This window comes from Anabrus simplex, chromosome 8 (assembly GCF_040414725.1).
Source record: "Anabrus simplex isolate iqAnaSimp1 chromosome 8, ASM4041472v1, whole genome shotgun sequence".
Lineage (NCBI taxonomy): Eukaryota > Metazoa > Arthropoda > Insecta > Orthoptera > Tettigoniidae > Anabrus > Anabrus simplex.
Window position 1 is genome coordinate 124,562,961 of NC_090272.1, and position 20,231 is coordinate 124,583,191.

Here is a 20,231-nt window from a genome sequence, read left to right on the forward strand (position 1 = left end):
CGTGTTGCGGCAACGGGGAACTCCCCAGTCACCTGCTCATGAGAACGTCGTAAATACACAACATATTTTACTATCAGCTTCGTATGACCATTTGAAATTTTAAACAATGATATAGCAACTTGAAAGTGTGTACAGTATTGGCTTTGCATACCAAATTTTATTCAAATTGGCCCATGCACTTTTCGTCTACAGAAACTTTTATACCTTTTTCGTCTCGTGTTTGCATGGCCTGCAGCAATAGATTTGTCGTCTTATTACACGTTATATAAACTGTTAATAACATAAATAAGTACTTTACTGCGAAGAGAAAGAGCATTAGAATTAACATTTACTACAATTATTTTCATAACTTCTCATCATAACAAACAGTAATTCCTAAAACCATAGAAAAATATCAAATTGATTGAGCCTGTACATAAAGGCTCAATTAACCACACAATTAAAAACTGAAAGACATCAATAAAAGAATACTTATCTTAAAATTAATAAAATTTCATGTTTTATCTACTATAAAAACATTGTTGAGTTTTATTTTAAACTTTTTTTTTTCCTACTTGGGTGGACTATTCTCTGGAATCAGCCTGCCTCATGTCTGGCTGAGGTGATCTAATCCAGTAACAATAAGTCCCATGACTTCACTGCAGTATTTTAGTTTAACATCTATGGTATTGAGTGTGTTCAGTGTGTTAGCTTTAATATAGCATAGTTTCTGTATGAATACAAAAGTTAATGTGTATTTAATGAGTGATGTATACAGTAGAACAGCGTGCATTCATTGTGTTGTGCTATGCGAAGCATTCTTCTTTTAGAGAGTGCTGCTATTTCCTGGCATCCTCCCTTCCCATAGGAATATGGTACATAATTTAGTGAAGAAGTTTCACACCACCAGGTCCATTCTTAACAAGAAAAATTGCAGGAGGCGAACTGTTTTAACAAAGGAAAAGCTTGATGAAATAGGAGCTCTCTTGGCAAGAACTCCAACAAAAGCCCTGTTGAATCATGCCATACAATAAAACTTAAAAGCCATACCGTACAAACTCTCTGCTGCCCAACATTTAAGAGGATTGACAGTTTTGATATGGTTGAGTATTGTAACTAGTTGCTTCAGTCAGTTCACGAAGGGTATGTTGACCCAGAAGTTTTATTTTTTAGTGATGAGGCATGGCTGCACTTAAGTGGCTATGTAAATAGTCAAAACAATTGTTACTACAGTGCAGAAAATCTGCATCAGCTGCTTCAGTCCACATCACAATGTAAAGATAGAAGTTTAGTGTGCAATAAGTGTTTATAGCATTATAAGGCCTACAACTTTCCATGAAACAGTAAATGCTGACTGTTATATAGACTTCATTCTCTAAGATCTTGTGGTTAATTATCCTGTTAGATTCTTGATTTAAAACCCTGTGTTTGTTATCTGTGGGGAATGTTGAAGGCAAAAGTGCATATGATCAACCCTCACACACCGGGCTAGTTGGCCGTGCGGTTAGGAGCGCGCAGCTGTGAGCTAGTATCCGGGAGATAGTGGGTTCGAACCCTACTGTCGGCAGCCCTGAAAATGGTTTTCTGTGGTTTCCCATTTTCACACCAGGCAATTGCTTAGGCTGTACCTTAATTAGGACCATGGCTGCTTCCTTCCTATTCCTTGAAACCTGCCTGTAGTGCCCCTGCATAGGTATTTGGACATTAATAACCAAACTCCTTTTCAATACTATATTATGCAATGTTTACATTACATTTTAAATCTAGGAACTAGTTTTGGCCTTGGCTGGCCATCATCAGCCATAATACAAAACTGTACAAACACATCTAATGACTAAAACAAAAGTATAAACATACATAAATGATGTAAAAAAGTATTAAAAGCATCTGGGATGAATTATGTACACAACACGTAAAATATATGATGAAATTAAAATAAGGCTCTAAAATCCTTAGATGCATTGCATCATGTTAAAATGTTTCATTTGTGTTTCCTGTTAAAATATCTTGAAAAGCACTGAAAAGTTCCTCTGTTGGAAATTGTCAATGGTTGTTTCAAGGACGGCACACGGAGATATGATTAAATAGCTGGTATGTTCTTAGATTGCAGCTGGTAGAGATTTGCAATTCAATGCGGTGTCCATGAAGTTAACCTAAATAAATGATAATCAAAAAGTAATGAACTAAAAGGAGAGAGAGAGAGCTAATCAAATGGCATAGGTTATATAAGACCTTTCGTTGCGGCATGTGGTCGTGACCTACTGTTGTGTGCCTCATGTTGACAGGGAGGAGTTGAGATTGGATCTTGTGATTCAAAGGGAAACACGGAAAAGGAAAGGGCGGGTGAAATGAAAGGGGAGAGAGGGGAAGGGGAATTAAGGCGGGGCCGAAGGATGTGGGAACACAGATGGTTGCTGAGGAATATTATGAAAAATTGAATTACGACTTTTTGGTTGGATGTTTCTAAAAATAGGAATTAGAAGGTCAAACAGGATTTTCTGAAATTTCATTAAGATTCTAATTCGGGTTAAAGGATTGATCTATATGTATGAAGCTGCTTTCTGTAATGTTAAGGAGGGGTACTTTGTTGATGATTTTGAGAGAGTTTACATATCTTGTTTTATGTCTGTGAATTTGTGATTATAGTCTTGCATATGCTGTCCCACAGCCAAAAATCTATTGAACTTCAAGGCATTAACGTGTTCTGAGTATCTTATATTAAACGTAAGAAGAATTACAACTGTGGGAATTAATCCTGAAGAACACTCCTGATTTTGAAAAACTATTGAACTTGTTTTTGGATGTGGCATTATATAATACTTCTACACTCCCATTATTGGTTTTGGAAACTACTTTCACATCCTGCTTTTTAAAGATGTTGGTGACTTTGTAGATTTGTTCGTTGAATGTAAAGTTAGAAAACGAGGAGTTGTTTTGTTTATCTTTTTTCAAAGTGGTTGAGGGGCGATATTTATATTTATTGATTATTCTTTCAACAAAGAAACTGTTGTATCCATTAGATTTAGCAATATTACGAATAGTGTTCATATCATTTTTGAGGTCTCTTTTTGACATTGGAACATTGAAGGCCGGTACACCCTGTTGTTGTGTGCTGTTCGTTTGTGAACTTGAGGGTGTGAGGAATCTTGATGGATTGTAGTGACTGTTTGGATAAGTTTTCTGAAAATCTTATATATTTATATCTTGATGATGATGATGCTTGTTGTTTAAAGGGGCCTAACATCTAGGTCATTGGCCCCTATTTATATCTTAAGGAGCCTGGATGCCTGATATTAGTTACATCTAAAAAGTTAATTTTCTGTCCAGTTTCGGATTCAAGTGTGAATTTTATATGCGGATCAATGTTATTTAGATTAATGAGAGTGGTAGCAGCGTTTGTTATCCTGCAATGCCTTGATAGACAGGCAGAAATAGAAAACTGTTCCTTCTGACTTTTGTTTACCTAATCTGAGATTGAAAAGCCTCTGTGGCTCAGGTGGCAGTACGCCGGCCTCTCACCGCTGGATACCGTGGTTCAAATCCTGGTCACTCCATGTGAGATTTGTGCTGTACAAAGCGGAGGTGGGACAGGTTTTTCTCCGGATACTCTGGTTTTCCCTGTTATCTTTCATTCCAGCAACACTTTCCACTATCATTTCATTTCATCTGTCATTCATTAATCATTGCCCCAGAAGAGTGCGACATCTCTCAGCAGCCGGAACAATTCCTATCCTCGCTGCAAGTTGGGGGCTTCATTCATCCCATCCCTGACCCAGTCATTGACTGGAAAACAGGTTGTAGGTTTTCATTCTTTCACCCCATCATTCAAAACAATTTAAGTAAATACAGCGGCCTAAGTATATTAGAAATACCGGATATCATGCCTATCCTCTCAGATGAATAACCTGAATAACCTTTCAAATGCTTACAGGCAGCACAATAATTGTCCTCTATTCACTCGTATACACTTGTTCGTACACCTGGAGGCAGAGCTCGCGCCAGCTCGCTTGCACCGAGTTAACTCATATCAGGTGAGCTGGTGGATTGTCAGATTGTCCAAGTTTATTCAACCCACAGCACAGATCACCGATCACCAAGCTGGAATTGAGAGGCAAGCTAACGTGCTTTGACTATCCTGAACCATGTATAGTTATATGACTACACAAATTGGAAACAAATTATGATAAGAACAGAGGAAGGAATTAGAGATGAAATGAAGAGCTAAGCCTATGTCACTATGTTGGTAAGTGGAGAGACAACACCACCAACAACAACTGTAGAATAGATTAAATCCAGGAAGACCCCCATTAACAAGGCTTGAAGTTACAGCACTAAAGAGCATACAAAATGGAAAGTTCTCGGTCTTTGATGATCTCACTTCAGATAGGATAAATGCAGCTGGAATTCCAGCCTTAAATTGTCTATATAGAGTGCTCTCAGTGATCTGGGAAGAAAACAGAATCCCAGAAGATTGGAGAAAAGGAATCGTCATCCCACTGTTTAAAAAGGGCAACAGACAGAAATGTAGAAATTGTAGTCATAATGCTGTTGTCCTGCACCCCGAAGCTGCTGGAAAAGATCATCAAAATGAGATATAGGAAGGTAGTGGAACCTTTGCTTGAGGAAGAATAACAGAGATTCAGAAAACATTGGTCGTCAGTATGTAGGGGTAGATGGCATTGCTTTATAGAATAAGGTGGATGGGATGAAATCACTGTCTACTGTTGCCAGGGTATGCTACAGTTGGCCTCTCTGTATCTTTTTCACTATGCTTGACAGTGGGGGGCATTAATGCCCAAGTCATTTTAGGTGCAACACCGTAGAACAAATGATCTGGAGGAAGTTCCAGAAAAGTTTGGCAATGGATTTTATAAAGCCCTATATGATTGCAGGGTTGTCAGCGCACAGCATTCATGCTAATCAGCATGGCAAAGTGCCTCGGACTTGAACAAGAAAGAACAACTCCGCAGCCAGTTCAGACCAGGGACAGGATGAAAAATGTGCTTTCTGTCCTAAAAGAAAGAACTGCAGAACTACCTCTAAAGTGTGAAAAATGTGAGGTGCCAGTCTGTGGTGAACACACTTTGTTATCTCTGCCACAAAAAAGTCTGAAAGTGAGGCTCCATGGTGGTTACAGTCCTACTTCAGTCTTGTTTTGTAGTGTGTCCAATGTAGAGGCAGGGTTCGAAAATGTGTGTTAGAGTGACAATTTCCTCATATAAGCTAATGTATTATTTTGAAGATCACTGCGCTCATATGTCGACCGACGGCGTGACTCCATTATATGTCGACCAGGGGAGAGTTAAAGATGCAGTGTTGGTCTCCTCAAATAGCAACAGAACAGAGATGTCACTTTTTCTGTATCCATATGTAAAAGTACTGGTCAGCTCGATCACACCAAGAACAGTAAGCACTTTTTAAATATCCTTGGTAAAGATACAAATCGGATGTTTTGTGAATAATACTGTTAGGGGAACAAAAATTCCAACTAAGGGCTGATTACAGAAATGATTACTAGTTTTAAGCCTTAGACAACATCTACCTTAAACAACGTCTAAATCGAGCACGGTATTCCATTGCATAAACAATATTCAGCCATTGTTTAACTAGACATCGTTTAAAGTTTCAATATTGGTTTGAAAATGGAGATAGAAGTATCTTTCATGTAACTCTTTGCTTGTCACAACCAATGAAATTGGCACCGAACGCCAGTCAGCTGTTTTCTTCCTACACATTACTGAGGAGCATGACTTGCTCACAGATAAGAATATCGCTTTCGGTGGAAATTCTCATAATATTATCGACACTAAAGCAGCACACCACCGTATGGGGAAGTGTAGCCTTGATTATAGCGTTGTTATGGTGAATGTAATCTACTCGTAAATAACTTCGACGAAGGGAAGATGAAACAATAGTAAAGTGTAACCAAATGTGTTGTACGGGCCGTATAGATTTAGTTTGCATTCTGGAGATCGTAGGTTCGAAATGCATCATCGGCAGCCCTGAAGACTGTTTTCCGTAGTTTCCCTATTTTTACAACAGGCAAATGCTAGGGCTGTTATTATGGCCATGGCTCTTCTTCTCCAGTTCTTCTCTTTAAACAACTATCACCATCACTTGCGTTTTCCTGTTTCATAGTTGCCTTAAACTTATCTGAATTAGCACATCGGTTGCCAAGAATTGTATTCAAGTTAACAGTTACTGGACTGTCCCTTTGTCAGTCTCAAGAAACAAGTCTCTTGAAAAGCAAAATCTTATTTTAAGCTCTAACTTCCCGTACATTTCAAATGTATTGCTGCAATTTTGCAGCGGGCGATCCACAGTGAGGCCGTCGGACTAATCTTTCTTCCCGGTATCGTCTCTTTTTTTTTTTTGCTAGGGGCTTTACGTCGCACCGACACAGATAGGTCTTATGGCGACGATGGGATAGGAAAGGCTTAGGAGTTGGAAGGAAGCGGCCGTGGCCTTAATTAAGGTACAGCCCCAGCATTTGCCTGGTGTGAAAATGAGAAACCATGGAAAACCATTTTCAGGGCTGCCGATAGTGGGATTCGAACCTACTATCTCCCGGATGCAAGCTCACAGCCGCGCGCCTCTACGCGCACGGCCAACTCGCCCGGTCGGTATCATCTCAACATAATACAAATTATATGTTTCATGGTACATAACATCTGATTGTGATTCACTCCTCTCGTTTGAGGTTCAACAGTGTTCTCGGCAGTGTTCGAAAGTCGGTTTTGGACAGTGTCTAAGACTCTAAGTGATAAATAACGGCTCTGCAATGTGGCAGCGATACTTAGGCATTGTTTAATCGTAGACATCATCTAAACACCGTTTCTGCAATCGGCCCTAACATTTTAAAACAGGTTTGTTAACATTTGGGATATAAGAATATAAGAACTCGATTGTATCATCCTACAACTGTGGATTGATCCTTAATTGACTCATTACAAACCATGTCGATGGTGTTATGGCAAAAGGTCACAACCCTCAAATCATGAATTTTTCAGGAGAGCAAAATAACGATTTGATGGCGTTAAATTATTAAAATAGAAAGCACACAATCAGAGAAAATGTGTAGTTTTTTAACAGATCTTTAGTTTATTTCTTTATGTTCAATTATAACGTTACAGAGATATTAATCATCATTTAATTAATCAAAAATGCCAAATAACTTATATCTAAACAAAATACTTTCTGACAAAAAGCACCAGCAGTTATCCAACAATTACGTGAAATAGCTTTTTCTGAAAAAAATTGGGCATTTTTAAAAAACATTTGATCACATTTTTCTTGGTTAAGTTTTATCATCTTCATGTTCATCACTCTCAGGTAGAACATCTCATACTGTGTCACTAGAAGATAATGATTTATATTCACAGTGGTATTTTGATGGAATTATGCATTTCTCACACAGATAAAACATGTTTTTCAATTTCATTGCAGCAAGTGGTAAGGAACTGGGTAAACCTTTTATGTGTGTGATTGTTTGGTCAACTGAACACCTGCCGGCAAAAACGTTGTAAACCTCACTTTTCTAGAATGCTAGGTTTCCATGCATAAACGATGTATGCGGTTAGAGTGAGGCATGTAGGAAGTTATGTTGGCAAACTTGAACGTTAAACGCCTTTTTTTCTTTTGTTTAAATGTCGCCTTGGGTCGTGCGGGTGCAGAAACATTGTATCAATGGAAAAATTTGCATTTTGAGGGTTACAACATTTTTGCTGGCAGGTATTCAGCTACTGCTTTGCTTGTTTTACTTTTCGACTCATGTCTGGCTCTTCTGTCTTCTTGAGGTGATCCTATGGCAGTCTGATTGTTGAGGGAGTTGTATACCTTTTTCTCAAAAAGATCGATAGTACCAAGGAAAAATACTTTACACGCCTGCACATTTTCGTTAACTGCTGGCAAGAAGTATTTCATAATTGCTTTCTTTCTAATCTCATGACCTTTCTCATACATTCATTTCTTGTTCTCTTTCTTAACATTATTTATTATAAAGCTGGATTTTACCATTGTTATTTAATTGTGCATTGGAGAAGGTTATGCGTGTATGGAACAAAAAATGCCAACCAACTATCAAGATCAGTAGAAATATTAAACTCAACTGCCTTACTTTTGTGGACGATTTAGCATTACTTGCAAATACAATAGAAGAGGCTAAATTTCAAATTGAACAACTAGAAATTGTAGCCAAAAAAAATGGGATTACAAATTTCATTTGAAAAAACAGAAATGATGCCAACTTTTAAAGTTGATTTACCAGTTATTCAACTGAACAGTAATCAAGAGATTAAAATTGTTCAGAAATTCAAATATCTTGGGGAAATAATAACATGGAACACAAATGAAAAAGAAGCAATAGAACACAGAACAACTAAATTTAAACAAGCACAGACTTATCTGGCCAACCTATAAAAAAAAATCTCTTTCGATAAACTCTAAGCTGAAACACTATAATTCCATAGTTAAACCAGAGGCAACGTACGCTAGTGAAACTTTATTCAAATTAAATGTAAAATCTACAACAGACAAATTACAAAAAACTGATAGAAGAATTCTTAGAACAATTATTAATAAAAAACACCAAGTTGATGGACAGTGGAGATTGTTGCCTAACAACATTGTCTATCGTGAATGTGAATCAATAATATCTACAATGTGTAAAAGAAAGAATTTCCTTTTTCTGTCACATATCAATATTACCAGACACCAGGATATTGAAACAGCTATTTGATTTTTAAAAAAAAAAAAAATCAATAATAATTGGTTCAAAGAAGTTCAGGATGATTTGGAAGAATTGGGTATAACTCAGCAACAAATCAAAGACAGAAAAGAGAAGAGGATATTGAAGAACAAAGCATAAGTCTCAAACTAAAAACAGTTGAACGGAAACAAAATACTATATCGGACACACAAAGGGCTTCCAGGTCGGAGAGGATGAGAAAGTTCTGGGAGAAAAAGAAGAAATTAACTCAAATGTATTGATTTAAGTGCTCCAATGTGGGCGTAAAATATGTAAATAATAAATAAAGCTGGATTTTTGTGTTTATAGTCACCTAATTTCCAAAAGTCTGAGCAAATCGTTTTTTGTTTGTCCTGAGAGAAGTATTTTAACAATCATGAACACAAGGTTCCTTGAATGTGTGTAATTTGGGCTTCATCATGCACTTTTCAGCATATTTCCTCTTGGTTTGTTCCATACCAAGAATCTTTTTCCTTTGGTTCTCATCCCTTTCACTTACATGATGATTTCTAATTCCAAAATCAATTGCCTCTTCATTACTTGGATTGCTGTTGCTCTCACAATCACTATGACCACTTTCACTCTGCTTTGTTTGTGTATCGTATTGTTGTGATTCTTCTAATTCTTCTCTGGCATATTCTGATTGTAACACATTTTGAGGATTTTTGATTTGTTTTGTCATGATCTGTGCATTTCATATTGGTTCGTGTTCTGTTCTGGCATGTTCTGCTATAACATATTCTACTTCTGGAGGATTTGAGAAATAAATCACATAGCATTGACATATTTACCGACTCACATTTATCCTCTGTGGTCACTTCCTGGGGGTGCACACTGTCTTATACCAAAATACTTCCACAGTCACCATGAACTCTACTATAGTCCTGACGCTGAACGCATACCCATGCGGAATCTTCTGATCTCAAAACTTGGCCCACCCTGGTAATAATGAGGGTTGTAAGTCTGCCCGCCCTACTGATAATGAGGGTTGTTAGTCAGTTTCTTTCCTCTGGACACAAGGGGCGCGTGTCATTTAAAAGGCAAGTGAGCGTTCTAAAAGCAAGGTTGTCATATTTTGCGTCGATTATTTAAACATGTTAACATTTAATTTATTCTAAAGTCAAAATATAAATATAAAAACCTGATCGTGAACCACAGCACAAACCAATATCACAGAATAATTTGTTTCGTGCTTAACCCGTGCGGTGGTCGCAGATGTTAGAAGAAAAGAGAAAGAAAGAAAGAAAGAAAGAAAGAAAGAAAAAACAGGAAGAGGGAATTGGCAAATAAACTCGACAAAGACTAAACTTAAATTGATACCAAAGTAGGCCTATTAAAATATTAATTTTATGCTGCTAATATCAGTGTCTCACTTTCAGTAAAGAAAGGAAAAGTACAACAAATTTTTACAGTTTGTTTTATGTTATACTGACACAGATAGGTGTTATGGCGAGAATGGGCTAGGAAAGGCCTAGGAGTGGGAAGGAAGTGACCGTTGCCGTAACTAAGGTACTTCCCTAACATTTGCCTGGTGTGAAAATGGGAAACCACTGAGAACCATCTTCAGAGCTGCCGACAGTGGGGCTTCAACCCATTATCTCCCGGATGCAAGCCCACAGCTGTGCGTCCCTAACTGCACGGCCAACTCGCCCTACAAAGGAAAAGTAAAATCATGAACTAGGGACTGGAATAATAATAATAATAATCATAATAATAATAATAATAATAATATAATTGTTCCGGGGTATTTGTGGATCGCAGAGGTGAAAGAAGGTGCTGGGGTGAATGGGTCTAACTACAATGTTGAGAACTGAATTTAAAACGTAAACTGAAGGTTATATTTTTAACACACAAAATTTAACAATTTTACAGGTACTAGTAGTAATCATTACTAAAGTCTAGGAAAGACAAGATTGGTGGTATAAACAGATCGTGGGCTTCAAGCCCTCACTTAACTTTTCCTGAGCTCCTAGCTCTAATTTACAAAAGAGCACAAATTTTATACAAGGGCAGAACTCCCCTAATACATGGAGCACTTGCTCCGTAAATTACAATATCAAGCCTCCCAGAGGCACTTTTACAGCACTTGAAAAAGAGCTAACGTGCTCTCAGTTTTCCAAGCCTACTCAAGGCAACATACCATGAATATCTAATAATCTCTGGCCATACAAGGCACTATTTACAAATAGAAATCTTTTATTACACAGAGGCATCTAGTACCCAACCTACAGGGCCTTGGTGAAAAAGAACAGGTTAAATAAATGGCCCGAGTACAATTTGAATGGAGTCGAAGACTGAGCTCCAAAAAATTAAAAACCTATAGGGCGCTTAGCCGACGAAACAGGGGCTATTCCCAAACTACTGAGGTAGCACGCATGGAAATAACTTTAATACATTGCAGAAACAAAAGTGTGGCACCTCAAACCAAGATGAAAGGGAGCTTGAGAGGGTATATCACTCTCTATCTCCGATTTACAGTTAAAGATTTTATGAAGTAATTACATTAGCTGGCAAAAAGTTACATTTTTAGAAAAGAAGGTTACATAGTTAACGTTTTGGACCTTTCCCTTGGGTTAAACTGTTCAGCTAGCGAGAAATAAAGATGTTATGTGGCCATTACCTCGTAGAAGTTCTAGCAGCTGATGAAGAGGCCGCCCGCATCCTGCTTGACGCACACACTCAGTAAGATGACGATCAATTGGCCAAGAAACATGAAAATCCGCAGTTTATAAACCCTCGGGGAAAGTTCGAGACCATTCAAGATTAAACTAGCCACACCCTCTCATGTTTATTGGTCAGTTTAAAAGTTACACGCAAAATCAAATAAGAAGAAGAAGAAGAAGAAGAAGACTGTCATTGGTAGAAAATTAATTACAGAAATTAGGGATTGGCTAGATTCAAAACTGGCAGAAATAAAAAGGAAATATTGCCAACCCAAAAAGAAATGAACATCAATCAGAGAAAAAAAAACTTATGAATACAAAACTTCTTTGAATAATTTCTTATACTTCCCACCAGGGTGCATGATCATAGTTTTTAGTAGTGACATCTGTGCCAGAATGTCCAAATTTCTTGATGGATAGCAAACAAAACAAGTAGAGATTCACACAGTTCAGGAAACTTCACAATAACAAAATTACATCAGATTTTAGTGGTGACATCTTCTGAGTAAATTTCTAAGTAGGTGTAGTTTCAGTTTCACTGTTTTACCAATAGAGGAGTTCTTTAGGCGCTGAATTTGAATGCGCGGCGTTGGGGTGTACCTCCCGGTACAATAATAATAATAAATATCAGAGTATATATTTCGGACATAAAATAGCCAGCAAACTTAGCTACTCTAAAAACAAATGCAGTTTTTACCTTACCTCTATTCGTCGTCCTCGTCATTGTCTGCTAGGTGAATTACAAATCTATCTTGGTTGCTATCCGTGTCGTGTTTCGTGTACTTCTCTTCTGTCTTAATGGTGCTTCGAACACAAGCAGACCACCTGTCAGGACCGATCGTTCCAGTTCCTTCGCGCAGAAGTTGACATACACTAGCACTCAAAGTTGGCGTAACATTATTTTTCCTAACATACGCCTTCAGCTGGGACCAGATCATTTCTATGGGGTTTAAAATACAGTGAGCCAGCCCCGTGCTGTAGGGGTAGCGTGCCTGCCTCTTACCCAGTGGCCCCGGGTTCGATTCCCGGCCAGGTCAGGGATTTTTACCTGGACCTGAGGGCTGGTTCGAGGTCCACTCAGCTTACGTGATTAGAATTGAGGAGCTATCTGACAGTGAGATAGCGGCCCCGGTCTCGAAAGCCAAGAATAACGGCCGAGAGGATTCGTCGTGCTGACCACACAACACCTCGTAATCTGCAGGCTTTCGGGCTTAGCAGCGGTCGCTTGGTAGGCCAAGGCCCTTCAAGGGCTGTAGTGCCATGGGGTTTGGTTTGGTTTGGTTTAAAATACAGTGATATGGAGGGAGTCGCAAAACTTCGTGTCCACATGAGGCTGCGATCTCCTCTACAGCGTACCTTTTACTGATATTGGCTGATTTGATTTCCTGCAACATAACTGCCTTGATGGGTATAGGTTTTGGCACGGGAATGTTATTGTACTCCATAAACGCAATAATGTCCTTAATATTAGTGTTCTTGGAAGGAAACCTAATCAGCTGCCACGAATGATAGCTTGCGTTGTCCATCACGATTATACATTTTCGGTCACTTGGTAGGTTCTCTGGAAGATGAGACCTAAACCAGTTTTCGAAAACTTGAGCTGTCATTTCGTCATGGCTATCAGCTTTGCAGTCTCCAATGTTTTTAGCTGACAAATAAAGGCAGTTCTCAACCCAGCCCTCACTGCCTCCAGCATGCAGTACCATGATACGCTTGCCTCGCGATGTTGGTGTTACAAGTTCCATCATCCCATCCTTTCTTCACAATGTCATGAGTATCGTACCAAGTTTTATCTAGATAGACAACTCTGCACCCCTTGGAATGCAACTTCTGGAGACGGTCTGTGAATTTGTATCGCCAAGCTACTATTCTAGCAGATTCCATTAAAGTCTGTTTTTCCTCAGAATACAGAAACAAAACCCAAGTTTTATCAACAGCTGTCGTAGAGTAGTTTTTTCATAAGGAAAGCCACACACATTTTTCAAATGTTTTAACAATTCCTGTACGGTTGGTGACTTACCTTTAGTAAAGAATGTATATACCTCGCGTCTCACCAAGTCACACCAAAAATCATCAATTTTATTAAAGATAAACCCTATTATTACCACACTTTTTCAGAGTTGTAGGTCCGCTCTGTATTGTTTTACTTATAGTTTTCCTGTTAAGTTTCAACATTTTAGCTGTCTCCGAAATATAACCCTTACGTAAGTTGTTCTTCATAACGTATTCGTATGCGTTACATACCAGCTGTTGACTTTGCTTACTTAAAGTTTTAGCCGCCTCTCTTTTCTCCACAGAACGACTATTACCCAGCTGAGTAACACTCGCGGGCGCGGAACCACTGCTACTCGGTTGAATAACACTCGCAGGCACGGAACCACTGCTACCCGGCTGAGTGTCACTCGCGGGCACGGAACCACTACTACTCGGTCGAGTATCACTCGCGGACACGGAACCAGTACTACTTGGTCGAATATCACTGCTACTGGTGCTCGGTTGAGGATCGTTTCATGCACTGGCAGATTAAATTCAGGATTTTCTGATGCGATAATTTCCAGGTGTGATTCCCACGACCTCCACATTACTGCATGAAGTCAAGTGAAAAGCAACACACTTCACAAATATTAATTAACGAAGCAAAGAAATAATACAAAACTTTCAAACAGCGAAAAAAGCAAGTATGAATTGTCTGAGCTTAAAAAAGAGACTGACGTCTATTTAACAAGAGGTGCATTGGCAACAGAGCTGTAAGGATTTCTGAAGGGGAACGCGAACTTCCGTTTTAAAGCCCACTGCCGTCATAAATCACACCCTGCTAGGCCAGTGAGTGGCCAGGGAGTTCAAAGTTTGCCGAACTGTTTGAATGCCACTGGGTACGTGTTGCCCGTCTCAGCTATACTTCCTCTTTCAACAGATTTAGAGTCCAAAATACTGACTGATATATTTATAACGAGAATGTTCTCAGAATTTGTCGAGATTCTTTAAACACCTTCAAAACACACGTTTGAAATTGTCACTAACAGCATGTGCCTCTTTACAGTCTGTAGGGGTGTATCCTGAACTTTCTTTTCTAAGCCAGTCTTCTGAAACACCATCCTCAGCAAACAGTGCCAAAGCCATTTTAAAAAGTTTCCTTGATCTTTAAAGCACTGTGCTGAAATAGATATATTGAAAAATCAATAATAATGAAAAATCTCACAAATCTCACCTCATTTTATGGAAATTTCGGTCTATCACTTAGCAGTATGCATATCAAGATTTCAGATGTACTACCATAACACAGAACAACACTGAAGAGCTGAACTATTGCTGTTGTTATTATTGAACAAGCGCACCAATGTTAAATCCAGTAACTTTTCCTTAATAACATTATTTTAAGCAATTAGTTCAAAATATTTTTATTATTATTATTATTAGTCTTATTACAAATTTATGTAAAATTAAAATTCTGCTGTGTTGTTACATCGTTTTCGTCTGTTCTTTCCCATTCTCAAAATACTAACATTAACCCTTAAGCACTTGCGTTCATTTTCATCACTCAAACATTCGCATGGCGCACTGTGTGCTCCGTTACATATTTTATTGTCTCCTTCAAAGTTAATCAAATTAAATGCCTAAATTCTATGTTATATCGTTGATCAGTTAATTCTTTACATATTTTACATAATATTTACGTTATTTTACCTCACTATATTACATAAGAATATAAAGTAATGGAAATTCACTAAGCTTCTATATGAATGTTATATTTACCTCCTGAGCTAACATTAACAAGTGTATTTATTATGGCAATGAGTACATTCAAATCTAACGTCAGTGCAGTATATTTTTGTGTTTCAAGTATCAGAAGTATAATTATTACGGCATATTAAAACGCATGAATTTAAATCTGGCTTCAGCGCAGTTCAGTTTTGCCCTGTTTATTCAGCATCATTGGTAGCTGCACTCTTTCCAAGTTATTTATTGATTACTTATTTGTTTATTTACTGTAAATTATTTGCTGATTTTCAGTTTCAGAATTGTCATTTCTATTTTGTCTATTTCTGTTTTTTCTATTTTCTATTTTTTCTATTAAAAAAAAAATTTAATTCTGTAACCAGCACTTGACAGATTTCTTCCAGCCCTAAATAAACTGAACGATTATAAGAGACTTCCCGTAGAAGGCAACAAACAGTGCACAAAAGACTAATGGAAGACAATTCTAATGAAAAATAAAAATAATTTGTCAATAAAAATATACTTGCATGATGACATGTGTGGTGCACTGAGTGCGCAATCACGAGTACTTTAGAGTTAATTACATACCAAACTACTGTCATGGGTTGCAACCTTTTGCCAGTTACAAGTCCATGTGATGTTCCTTCTCAAGTAGGCGTATTCCATGTGGTAATGGGTTACGACCTTTTGCCTGTTTCAAACCTGACTGCTCGTTGAATAATAAAATATATAATAAAATATATTTCTGTTTATTTGTGGCATGCGATCTTTTGCCAGTACATGCATAAGACAGAAATCAACTTAAATAAGTAAAAATAATAATTTTAATGTGGGTTACGACCTTTTGCCAGAATACCATCGATATAGAGACACTACAAGTTTTACTCATAATTAGATCAAGTTAGACAACATGCAGAAAATGTTTTCTGAAAAATGCTGAAAACAAAAGCTATTTATATAGGCAACAAATCGAAAGATACTTCATAGTATGAGAATGTCATTATATGTCAGCCATGTGCCTTTTTTTCGTGGTAAAATATTCAGATTTTAACTATAATGTTTTCTTGTTGCAGGGTGTTTTCGACTACTGTGTTAAACATAATCTGAAAATGAAGCTGAATTGTTCCTTTCTACAAAAGTTTTATGAGGATAATTATAAGAGATACCAAAAATATGTTGTGGAGTAGTTTCTTTTATGGTACAGTATGTTAGTATTTAATATCTCCTTGGCACAAGTAGTATTGTCATGGACTGTAAAATATAGAATACACTGAGCACTGAGTTACTGTTGTTGTACTTTTTTGTTATTGAAACACATAAGGCCACCCTGTGTGTATATTTCCTTTGTACAGAGTGGTGCACCAAAAACCAACCTGTTTAGAGACTGATACTGCCTGATTGTTATTGTTGCCCACCTAATATCACTTATTGTTGCAAAACTGTTGCGACTATATATACTTTACCATTGTTAGTATGAAAGTTGTGAAGACTTGGTTCAGACATGTGAAGTGTTCAGCAAGTGCTTCAAGAAAGAATCACAACAGTAGAGCCATACATCATTTAAGAAAATGCGGGATATTTTTGAAAATAAATTTCCTGGCGATTCCCTACCACCAAGGAGCAGTATGCAGAATTTGATGCAGAAGTGGCATACTAGGGTCACTTGCAAACGTTCATTTGTATACCTGCTGTGATCACTGTGATATTCAACCGTGAATATTCAGAGTCCTAAGAAGTCAATACGTAAATTGTTGCAACAGGTTTTGTCAACATATTTTACAGGATATAGGTTTAAATCTCTACAAAATGGCATGTGCCCTAGAACAGTAGGAGGAAAACATGGCAAAATGTGTGATTTACTGCATATGGGTACTTTGAACAGTTGTGAATGGATCATTGGATCCACTGCTGTACTTCGTGAGTGATGAAGCCTGGTTCTGTCTGACAGAACATGTTAACCCTATATTTCATTAGGAACCTCTTCTCGATAAAAAGGTAATTGGAGTGTGCTGTGCTGTGTCTGCAAGTCGGATTTTGTATCCCTTTTTTTTTTTTTGAAACAAACAGTAAACACTGATGTGTATATGGGAATCTTCGAGAAATTTTATGCACAATTGACGGCCCATGAACTCTCATACGCTGCCATTCAACAGGATAGGCAACCCGTCACACTTCACACAAGTCAATTTCACGAATTCATGAAAGATTCATAAAAGAAAGGGCTGTTAGCGAAGTAGTATTGTGGCTGCCACCTGTGACCTATCCACTTGTGACTTTTATCTGTGGGGCAGTCTAAGGGAAAAAGTGTAGACAAATAATCCAAGGACAATAGAAGACTTGAAGAACAATATAATTAAATTTTGAGAATTGATGCCACAGAGCGTATGATAACATATTAAGACATGTATTTAAAGATAAAAATTTTCATTGTTCCGTATTGAAAGTATTAACGTTAAAATTGAATAATTGAAAAAGAGGTTCAACCTATTCAATACATAAGAGAAAGAAATGTTGTGATTACATTCTTATTTAATAGTAATTAGAAATGGGACCGGTTTCGACCCTAGTCCAGGTCATCGTCAGCCGTTCAAAACATAAAAAACATGAAAAACAATGCATATGAAAAAGAAAAAGATTAAGTGAACTCTGGATCGGTATAAGATGAAATATAAAATGATGATGGGGGTAGAAACTGTGAGTCACTTAAAAGAAAACAGTACGTAATATTATAAATGGTAGTACGGCACACGCAATGATAGGTAAAGTCTCACAATGTTTATGAACAGTGGAAAACGGTCAAATGGGTCAGTTTTTACACACCGTCAGGTACAAAGTCACAACACTAGCGAACAACATATGAAGATCTATAAATATGTTGAAGTCGAAGACGAATAGATTTATAGAAGTAAACTGCCAGCTCCCAGTGATCAGCGCAGCACACTCAAGGTCATGCGCTGTGGTCTTGAACGCCAAAGTAGAATGGAGAATATCCTGAAGATCCAGTATTTGCCTAGGTTGCGGGAAGTTAAGTACGTATATATAGATATATACAACGCAATTCAGTATAATTGAATGAGTAATTGTGCTCCTGCTGAGTTTTTTCAAGTCAACTGTTTTCCAAGAACTCAGCAGGAGCACAATTACTCAATTACCCCCATCATCATTTTATATTTCATCTTATACCGATCCAGAGTTCACTTAATCTTTTTTCTTTTTCATATGCATTGTTTTTCATGTTTTTTATGTTTTGAACGGCTGACGATGACCTGGACTAGGGTCGAAACCGGTCCCATTTCTAATTACTATTAAATAAGAATGTAATCACTACATTTCTTTCTCTTATGTATTGAATAGGTTGAACCTCTTTTTCAATTATTCAGTTTTAACGTTAATATTAAGACATGCACAACAGTGTATTTTCAGCACCTTCTGTATAAGACTAGAGACCTTTGCATTAGCTTAATTTTATTTGTTGTTTGTATCTACTCGTAGTAGTGGGTGCTTTTTTGTGCACCACTCCATATTTGTAAGTCAACATATAGGCACCATGGTCAATTGGAGAAAAATATATACGAAGGAAGAGCAACTTATATTGGCCAGGATGTTATAAACACTATCTTTGTAAGTTTTCTCCCTGCATGTACTTTTCACAGAGTGTATGGGAAAGTTCTACTGAACTCGTATGGAATAGCAGAGAATGACATTTGCATGGCATGTGTGAAAACCTAGTTTTCTGCAGTTCTTTATGTATTGTTATTGTATGAGTACAGTATTGTAACACACATTACTTTGTGCTGGTTAGTACATCTCAGTAGTAAACACACATGCCATAGTGAACGCCAACATGGACTTCCATGTTAGACGTGTAGAACATCCGTTAATTGACCCTAGCATAGATCTTGAGTCCATACTTCGCCGGCTTTCTAAGCATGAACTGCTTAAAACTGCATCGTCCACAGGACTCCAACATCTCGTCCACTGTAACACATTCCCCTACAGAATAGAGCTCTTGGCATTGTTCTATAAGTTTCTTAAAAACATTTCTGATTAGTGCAAATTTATCACAAGCTTTTTGGCCTGTCTTGTCTGAGCATCATCAAACTTTTTTTTTTTTTTTTTTGCTAGTTGCTTTACGTCGCACCAACACAGATAGGTCTTATCGCGACGATGGGACGGGAAAGGGCTAGGAGTGGGAGATGTTGATTCCCATAGGGAATATCATCTGATGGCCAAGCAGGCATCAATTTTTAGTGATGAGACAAAGTCTCTTAGTGCATTGGCACTGCCGGTGGCTCCAGTTAGCCTACGCAGTGGCCTCCACGGTATGCACTAGCCAGCGTATTGGTAGGTGTGCTAGGTACCAACTGATGAGCCCACCCTAGCACACGAGGGCGAAACGCTGGCAACCAAGAATGAGCTAGCTGGAAAATTTATAATGTCCAATAACGGACCATTTATATTGGTATTATAAATTTGCTCATTCGGGACAAATATTTCAGATTCCCTATGGAAATCAACATCTATATCAAGTGGGGTTCAAACCGACTATCTCCCGAATACTGGATACTGGCCGCACTTAAGTGACTGCAGCTATCGAGCTCGGTCATCATCAAACTGAAGTGCTCTCAAAAATAAAGTTTGTAGCAAGACATAACCACACAAAAAATTTCAGTTGCCCAGAGTTATTCAAGATCGTAATGGGATGACTTAATTACTCCACCTAAATATAGCACGCCTTTATCTCTTCAAGGTTGATGTCCACAACATCACTCTTCCGAGAATAGTTAGCTCTTATGAAGATCGATCAAATATAAACAGGATTTTTGTTCCTGAACATCAACAGTTTGTAGGACTGGCCTTGCGCTTCTGCTGTGCTTAGGGAGGACCGTTAGGAGTGAGGGAGTGCGTGCTGTTAAATATTTCCCGTCGTTTTGTCAGTAACATTCACGATGTTGGAGCAACAGGTGCACCCCTCCACTGTGCAACGCATAATTATAAAATTTCTTGCTCGTGAAGGAGTTACAGTGGCGGATATTTGCCAGAGATTGACTGCACAGTTCGGTGATCAAAGATTGTCAAGGATGCGTGTGTTTGCTTGGCATAAAAAGTTCAAGGAAGGACGAGAA

The 20,231-nt window shown here is 37.9% G+C and overlaps 1 protein-coding gene across 2 annotated transcripts in view; it reads left to right on the forward strand.

The window, feature by feature from the left end:
* Positions 1 to 16,390, forward strand: part of LOC136879192 (protein NATD1) — a 42,222-nt gene extending 25,832 nt beyond the window's left edge. For both annotated transcript variants that reach the window (XM_067152965.2, XM_067152966.2), the window contains exon 4: positions 16,179 to 16,390. In XM_067152965.2, coding sequence (XP_067009066.2) covers positions 16,179 to 16,292 — 114 coding nt within the window. In that variant the 3' untranslated portion in view covers positions 16,293 to 16,390. The remainder of the gene's footprint in view (positions 1 to 16,178) is intronic.
* Positions 16,391 to 20,231: the final 3,841 nt, after the last annotated feature.